At 30.0% G+C, this 9,543-nt stretch overlaps 1 protein-coding gene across 2 annotated transcripts; it reads right to left on the bottom strand.

The window, feature by feature from the left end:
* LOC109345582 (protein trichome birefringence-like 38) lies at positions 3,544 to 9,332 on the bottom strand. Of its 2 annotated transcripts, XR_002107427.1 has the most exons (6): positions 8,916 to 9,332; positions 8,169 to 8,340; positions 5,839 to 6,014; positions 5,054 to 5,212; positions 3,762 to 4,161; positions 3,544 to 3,725 (listed from the first exon to the last, which is right to left on the bottom strand). XR_002107427.1 is itself a non-coding variant. In XM_019584666.1 (5 exons), exons 1-5 carry the CDS (start codon positions 9,203 to 9,205, stop codon positions 3,870 to 3,872), a joined length of 1,089 nt encoding a protein of 362 aa, XP_019440211.1. In that variant the 5' UTR covers positions 9,206 to 9,332; the 3' UTR covers positions 3,610 to 3,869. The 2 variants fall into 2 exon arrangements, 1 of the variants encoding a protein (XP_019440211.1); XM_019584666.1 differs by having other exon boundaries at positions 3,610 to 4,161.

Below are 9,543 nucleotides of genomic sequence, written 5' to 3'. Positions count from 1 at the left end.
TGTCAACTCTCTCTTCTATAAATAGGGATCTCTACCAACATGAAGTATTTTAATCTCTTCACTCTCTAACATTACTCACTCTATTGATATTTGTCTTCACTATTCACTCACTAAGTTCATACACTGACTTGATCGTCGAAGAACCTTTTCAGGTACCTCCACCGGCGGGTCCAGCTTTCCTACTTCCTCCTACTGCTTGACGACTACCTTCCACCCCTTCATCAATATCTGATCAACCATTGTCCGCATCTTTGTGTTCTAATAAAGAACAGAACCTTATCTTTTAACTCTGCCCTACTAGCTTGTCTTCAAAAGGAGAAGAGACAAAATATTTGAACTATAATAAAGAAATGTTTTTTTTTAATTTGTAAACATTTAATTGGAAAATAAAAAGAAAGGGACAACAGTTTTGAATAATCCATCCATAAAACGTTACCTTTCAGCATTATGTAAATGATTAATTGAAAGATTCCTCCTTAAATTGCCCATCACGTAATCCATTCAATTTTCAGTCTTTTAATTATTATAAAGAAATGTTACAAAAGATTATGTTCTGATTGTATATCAACTATCATAATTTATAATGCATGCATGATTTATTCTACTACTAGTATATGGCGTGATGTGAAATACAAACCATTGCATGATTAAGTAATCTCAAACTGTCTTAACATATTGCTAAATTATTCAAAGTCAAAGGCTTGCAAAAACTCGTGTAATGAAATTGGTGATGCTTTCACAACAACAATATAATAATAATTATTCAGCCAGGTATGAATGATAATAACATCCAGCTCAAGAACATATAAAAAAACATATCTTCACATACAATTTTATTGCCCTAAGCAAGCATGATGATGATTCATGAGGGTGTACACATGTACATCCTGCAAAAAAAATTGTCCTTAAATCCAATAATACACAAGTGATAAACTCAATACAGGTTATCAAAACTAAAAGATAAAAATGAGGATGAACACAATAACTCGTATCATACTAACATCATTAATACTAATGCTACCATGAATGATTTATCTAGAATTGATGTAAACATGATCAAACAAAAGTCAACCAAGATTAATAATGATGTATCCAAGCTCAAAGAAAATGTGCATATGTCTGGAATCAGCCTAGAAATTGGTGCGCCAAGATTGGCTCGTATCATGCCTATAACCGAGTCAAGATTCAAAGTTGTCCAAGCCAAATTCACACATCTCGGTCAGTGCCTATGCATCATGACCGATACACATGTGGCCCCTAGTTCAGTCAAGGCCAAGGCCAAGGCCAGACATAATTCCTCGGTGGTCAAGACTAAAGCCATGCATCAGACTAAGTTATTTAAGTCCTCGGTCAAGGCCATGCACCAGACCTAGTTCACTTCCTCGGTCTATTTACACATTATTAACACATGATTTTTAATTTGTTATTATAGTTGTTAATATTTTCCCATCTATAAATATTGAGAATTGGAGCTTGTATAATCATTAATTCATCAATTCAATAAAAGTATTCCTTTTCATTCTGTGTTTTTCTCATTTTTCTTCGTTCTTCATTCTTCTACTTTTGTGAGAATAATTCAAGGTTTTTGCTCAATCTTTTTCAGACATATATGTTGCCCTTCTTATGCTAAGACATTTCTTGTATAATATAGCTTTTGCCGATAAAAAAAAGTTAGGTAGAATATAATTTTGCCCCTGCTAACTTCAAAGACCATTCCTCTTTTGTTGAAGTGTAAAATTGTCCTTGTCACGGAGATTAAAAAAAGTTTTGAGTTTGCAATCAATAATGAGCTAAACCTATAAAACATATATGAAGTAAGTATTTACTTTTTTGGGTACATGAAGTAAATATTTACTGAATTTGAGCTATAACAACCAAAGAAAGCTATGCAATGAAAAAGCTAAACAACAAAGGTTCTAAACGACAAAAACATTACAATTTTTATCACAAACAGATCGATGAATAAGAAACGTGCTGGATACTATCTTAAGGGAAAAAATCGATAGTAAACCCAAGAATTAAAAAATGAAAGAAAAGTCATGTTTCAAGTGTGTAAACAAAACTAAATAAGTACTTTGAAAATTAGAAATATAAATTGACCGCTACTAAAGTTTTAAATTATACTAGTAAAATACTATATGGTCTTTTTATAATTGTAGTATGGTTGCAATTGTGATGTTGACATAACTTTTTTCCTACACTATAGTCGCAAGTGTGATTATAAGTGCAATTTAAAATCACTACCAAATGTTTAGATGCAATTTTTTATGCGTGAGAAAGGGATCAAGCCCCAGTAAAGGATTTCATTACGACATTCTTAATACAACTTTGATGTTGGGGATATATTATTCTTAGTTTATTCTAAGTCGTCGCTTGATTTTAGCAAGCAATATATATCCTCATGTCTTATTCTTTGCGATAGTAAACGTCTTTTTTTTATTTCTGAATTTGGAAATACTATTACTAACAAGGAAAATCAATTACTTTTATGATATTTAATTTGGCATATTTATGGATTAAAAAAAGATGTTGTATTTATCATTTTAGAAGTAGCTTAATGTGGTTTTAGTCTGGTAAAATATATATATATTTTTTTTTAGCCATCGCTCACACCCTAAATATTCATGTACTAATAATAGGCTACATTGTAGGTAGTCATCAATGGACCAACTGATCTATTTCCACACATATTTCTATCAACTTAGCACTCAATTTTTATGAAATAAAGTTAATACAAGTATATTCATAAAAAAAAAGTTAATACAAGCATTTGTCTCATTTTTTAAGCTACCACTTGGTGAAATTTCCATCCATATCTAAGTATTAGTTTTTTCAAGTTATTTGGATAAGGAACAACAATCCAAACATAAACTAAACACAATTTTATTGTAGCTTTTGATCCCAACCCAATTTTTCTAAAACCCAACTCATTTGCATGACCCATCAGCCCAATACTTCTACTTTGGTCATTGCATGTCAAGCTACAATTCAACTTCTGGTTGAAGAAAAGTTGCATCCAATACAAAGTTTCCTTCTCCCCTGGCTCTACTTGTACTAAAAACTTGTTTGGTAACGCTTAAATTACTTGAATAATAATCCTTTTTTCTTCAAAAGCTCTTTGGTGGAATTTTTTATTATAAATGAAAAAATAAATAGAACATATTAGCTCCTTTATGCCGTTGTAAATAGGAAGATTTCATTAATAAGGTATAGGTCTAGTGGTTTAAGTTCTTACTAAATCTTCAAGGTCGATGGTTCGATTTCAGGAAACGACACTTATTGGAAGGGATAGCAACAAATCCCATAAAAAATTAGTTTCTTACCTGAAAAGGTAAAAAATACATTTGATAGTACCAAAAAAATTAGGAAGACTTCTGATCTATTATTTTCTTTTTGCATTTGATATAGCTAACATGATCATATCCACAATCTTAAACTCACATTTTGTTGGAATAGAAATAGAAACGGCAATGCCAAATATAGTTTCAAAAGGGCAAAATATATTTTTCTTTATTGCAAAAAAGGAAACAGTTTCACTCACAAAAATTAAATTATCTTGTAGCTATTACAAGTATGAAATGTTCTACATGGTTTGTGCATCAATCCATAATAAAGTTCAACATCATTCTTTAATTCACTAAAAATAATTTATACACTTGTAAACTCTAAAGCACTCTTGTTGATATGCAACAATTTTAATTTGATCTCTTGACAAACTTATTTTGTTTAGGAATTCTATAAGCTATTCTTCTTCAAAAGGCCAATAATTTTACAATTGATTACACCCCTTGTTTGTATCAACCATCTAAATAATGAAGAAATCCTAAGGTTACTAAATGAACATATATAAACTAGTGATGATAAAATGATCAATTGGTAAGAGCTGCATATAGAAGCTGGTTCCAAGTATCAGGTAAACCTGGTAAGCACCAATGGCTGCAATCATTGCCTCCATGATCACCACTATATGAAGAAGGGTGTGCATCTTTTCTTAGTTGTGAGAGGAGTGTAATGTCTAATAGATAAACTGGATTCTTCATCTTCTTTAATACATTGTTCACTATGCTAGTTGATGGTGGTAAACCTGTTGGATATGTTGACCCAGACAATGGTCCAAGCTCTCCACTACAGCTTTTCCTTGGTTGATTCCACTCCTTGCCTCTGTTTCAGTTCAAAAAACATCATTAAATTTTTTTTATCGGCAAATATTTGTATAATAATATTTTATTATGATAGAGTGAGACTCGAACCTACAACCTTATTCGCTCTATTCCAGTATTATAAAACTCGGCTCCAACTGGCTGGTCCAACCATGAACCAGACATCTAGCCGATCCGAGTCTCTCATCTAACCGGTTTTGCATCAAATCGGGTTGACTCAGCCAACTTAAACCTAAACTAGTGACTCGGGTGGTCATTTGTTAGTTTACATTGTAACAAAATCTTCGTTGTTTAATTAAATTTTAAACTTATTATATGTTTTTGTTGTAGTTAAAACATAGTTCATATGTTGTTTGATGATGTTATCAACTTACTTGCATTTTATAGTAGTAAAATGTTTTTTTTGTTTAATTAGGCATGATAATGTTTTTAAATTTTGAGTATATGATTATTAAATATTTTTACAATATTATGAATTTTTTAGAATTTTTAATGCAAACCGAGTTAACCAGTCCAACCATTGACCCACTAATTGAACCAATAACTCATTGATCTAATACCCTGACCGAGTCATTAACCGGTCCGAGTTTAATAACATTATGTCTATTCCTTAATCTCTCACTCTAAGCATATATGAGACTACCTTATAACTCCCCCTAACATCATTACATTTAATTTCATTGTATGGTTTATTTGTGATTTGTATGATTGTATCTTAGTTATAATTTGATATTTGCTAGATTTTAATTAAATCAATCCTATAATCCACTAGTGCAAAAAGAATTTTCAAAGTTAAGTTTAGCTATTGTGCTTGTTTCAATTATCATAAATTCATAATCTTAACTCCACTTAAATCATCAGACAGAAAGATGAGCATAGGAGTTATTACTTACTGATAATGAGTAGGAGAAATGCCTTGAAAGAATAGTTTAGTTTTGGTAGGATCAACATTGAGATCAACCCATCTTGACCAAGTAGTTAATCCTTTATTGTATGCCTCCAAACGGTCCATGTTCTTTACTAGATTAGGACCATCTCTTATATAATCCCATCTGAATACAAAAACAAAAATCAACATCCATTATACATCACATATGTATATATACATCACATATGTGCCATAATTTCTAATCGGTTAAGAAACATCACCACTCATTAATAATTCATGAATATTTAAATCTATTCACTAATCAAATTTATAGGAGAGAGGATCTAGAGACAACAAATATTATCCCTTTTTATAAGCAAAATATGTATTAAAGGAATAGAGATATAAGTGTCATATGATAAAACACAAAATATAATATATAATGATATTTTTATCCTTTTATTTATTATGAAATCACATGTTTGTCTTTGAAAAATGAAGAAAAAAAAATCTATTAAATGAAGATATTAAAGAGGCATAATGGGTACACATTACTATGTTAGCTGAAATATAGTGTCCAAATAAAATTTTGAAAGCTTCTAAGGCAAACATCAACTTTTTGAATATAAGAGTTCATTGAATACTAGCATTAATTAGCAGGGAGCCAAACCTCTGATATATTCCCCTCAAATATATGTACTCATGTCTCTAATTAAAGTGATATATATATATATATATATAGGGTAAGTAGTAGAATGAGTGTATATAAAAGCATACCCATGTTTCATAAAAATAAAATAAAAAGCATACCCTTGAGATATTCCAGTGTGGGTCCACCAATGCCAAGAATTGAAAATTAACATGTCCATGCCTTTCCATGCATTTGCAGCAACAATGGAGTCTAAATCAAGCACTCGTCCAACATTTTCTCGAACTATATCCACTAAGTATGGTGTGCGATATAGCTGTATAGTTACTCCATAGTCCTGCATAAACTCATCAACAAGTATTATTATTATACTACCAACCCACTTTGAATGGTTGAGATTAAATGTCACCAAACTCAAATATTAGACAAATCATTACAAACAATAAGTGCAAAACAACTAGGACTCACGAGGGGCACTCCTTATAGAAGGAGAAACATGTATTTGTATGCATCAAATATTTAGGTGCAATTATCAAAAAACATGTTTTTTTCTGTTAATGTCGTTTTTCTAATATAATTAAAGACTAATGCAATCATGTCACATTGTCGGTTTATGCCACGCATTTTGGAAAAATAAGTCATTATCAACTATATATTCAACAAATAATGAAATATTATTGGACTATCCCTTACAAATCTCGTATAGTTTAGTACACTTTTATTAATACAAATTTTCTTATAAACAATATTATTGGAATAGTTATAGTTAGCTATATATTTTGGAATATTGTGATCAATCAAATTGCAAAATTTTATTTTTCGAGTCAAAAAGTAAATTGATAAAATCTCAATCCAAAAATATCTATTCATATGATTAAAATTTTGAATCAAGTTTTATTTAAAAAATTGGAATGACCATCTAATTAGAAAATTAAATAGATTATAAAGTTTCCTTAGACATGTGAATAAATCCTTGAATGAAGTTTGTATATGGGTATTCCAAAAAGGGTGAGAGGATATTCTTAGTAGTATAAAAAACAATTTTAAATAAATTAATTTTACAAATTATCAAATTTACTTTTATCTCATAATATTGGGTTAGTTTGTGAAGATTTCAAAAAACCTCAATATTGTTACTAAATTCTTGCATTATTTTCTATTATATTATTGCCCTTGATTGAGGGCATAAATTGATCCAACTTTATAGTTTAACAATGTTCACATGCGAAAGATGGTATTTTAAATAATACTTTGACAAGTGCAGCATCATGTTGGGCAATTGATAAATGAGTAAACCAAAATATAATAAAGGCAAATAATTGTAGCAATCACATGTTGCCATTGTCTACCTCACAGCCTGTAAGGTAACTCACTTCATTCAACACCTTATGTCTAAATAAATAAGTCAAATAAGTGGTCCAATTTAGTATTGAAAATTCAGTTTTCTTCCTTAATTTTGGGATGAAACAATTTTCAATTTTGTTAAATTGTATTTTTTTATGTCAAAATAAGACCTGGCTTAACTTGGTCTCTATAAAATAAAAAAACACTTTATTTACTAGAAATTTCAAATGTCAATCAAGTTAATCATTTTTTGTATAAATTTTATTGAGACAATAGTCTTGGACTATTTTAACAAATATATTCTTTAAAATTAAATTCATTCCGATGAAACTAAATTAAGAAACATATGTTATAAGATTTATTCAAATTTGATATTATTCAAATTTTATGTTAAAGTTATCATTTCTGTTCTCTTAGTACTCTAAATGTATGTTATTCTTTAATATGAATCTTTGGTTGCATCTGGTCCAGCAAGAAAGAGGAACCTTTTCCTAGCCAAGGAACTAATCATAAGTGTATTTATTAAGGCAAGAAAGATAAATAAAAAAGTGTATTATTTAAGCCTTACTTCATTACATTCTCTTAGCATGATCTCACAATCATGTCACCAAAAAAGAACCCCACAATCTAACTTAAATTTTACACAACAGTCGTTAGGTGAAAACCGTATCTTCTATTTCGAAAAGTGTAAAATTTTATGTGTTATTCACTTGTGATTAATTAAAAAAAATATTTAAGTTAAAAATTTAATTAGTAAGTATTTTTCTAACAATTATAAATAATGATACACATTTTTTAGGAACAAAATATATATTAGTTTAATATGATATGAATGTCACACCTTTTATTATATATATGTAATAATATCCTAATCTATCATCATTCCTTCCCCTTTTAACATGTTTACCAAAGTCTATATAAAAATAAAGACAATAAGAGAGTTGCATTCACTGAACATTAGTGATTTTGACACTATTTACACTTACTGCAAATTTTCATCATTCATACGTTAGCTAGTTAATATTGATTTACAAACAAAATTATTACAAATGAATGTGGATAATATGTCAATAGTGTAAAAAACTTTATACTGTTGGTGTATAGATTTTAAAGTCTATAAAAAAACAAAAGCAAAAGAAAAGTTAACCTGGAATGTCACAGAAGACAGTGGTTGATTCCTCGAAAAGCTGGTCTTGGTATCAGGCACCGACGCATGAATCATGCAAGACAGTGATTCCCACATGTTCAGACTTAGTGAGTCTCCCACAAACATTATTTTCTTACCTTTCCACCTTTTCAAGAAATCTAACCCATCAAACCTGCATCAGAAAAAACATCACAGTCATGATATATTATTAATCAAACACTCTCTACAAAGAGTTACACTAATTCTCTTATTAGTGGAAAACAAAGAGGGTACATACATATATATATATAGAATATTATCTTTTTATATAAATAAAGTAATTTCTTGATTTGAAGTCATGAACTCAATAAGCTTCAATTTTACATGATGAAATCAAGTTAGGTGGTTAATTAGTGAAACATATTGCTTATCTGTAAAGCAGTGACATTAAACTAAAAATGTTGAATTTTCACTTATAGAAAAACTAAAAATGTTGAAACAAATAAAATGATGTTGTTTCTTTCACAGAACCAAATTGAAGAGTTATTTGCAAACCAACTTATTTATCAAAACAACTTTGAAAACTAATAACTCCATTAGTCCTTCTATAGATTTAAGGTATTCTGTGGAGAAAAGGAGAAACTAGATTATGAAAGCTATGTGCTACTGGTCAAACATATTTCCATAATGTACAAGTTTTAGCTTTTATTATTTCACTTGTAATATTTCATGTATATAATATTGGAAAAAGCAAAACTTTGGCAGTACCTGGGTAAGGCACATGAATCAGGTTTCCAAGCATATTTGAGATACTGTTTATCAGGTCTTCCATATTTTTGACAATTAAACTCAGCATCAATGAAGGGACAGCTTGAAGAATCATAGAGTGGATAAGAAGGATCAATAACCCATTTTCCTATGAACAAATTGCACCCACTTACTATTGTTTTTCTCCCTCTTATGCCACTCATATTGTAGAACCTTTCTGCTCTTGGTTGGTGCAAGGACACCAACAAAGAGAGTAGAAACAGATAATAGACCCTGAAACTGAAACCCATCTGGGATATTTTAGAAAAGAATGGCTGTGAATAAAACTTGCGTGTGCTTATAGGTTCTATATATAGGGTGAATGTAGAAAGAGAAGAGAAAATAAGTACTTGGTGGGTTCACATGGTGGTGGGTGATAGAGCACACTGTTTTTTTATTTTGTGGATTTTGGACTGATATATATGTCAGTGTTGTGTTTATAACATATGGGGTAGAAATTGAGGAGGTTGTTTTTCATGGGAAAAATCAAATGTTACATTACATGTTACATTATGGGGGTGGAATTCAAATGTTCTTTGTTACTACATTGGTCTTATATGTCACGGGGCAAAGTGAATGTTTCTCCAAA

Source organism: Lupinus angustifolius, chromosome LG04, assembly GCF_001865875.1.
Source record: "Lupinus angustifolius cultivar Tanjil chromosome LG04, LupAngTanjil_v1.0, whole genome shotgun sequence".
In the NCBI taxonomy this organism is placed as follows: domain Eukaryota; kingdom Viridiplantae; phylum Streptophyta; class Magnoliopsida; order Fabales; family Fabaceae; genus Lupinus; species Lupinus angustifolius.
Note: the sequence above shows the minus strand (reverse complement) of the source record. Positions and strands in the feature narration are given on the sequence as shown.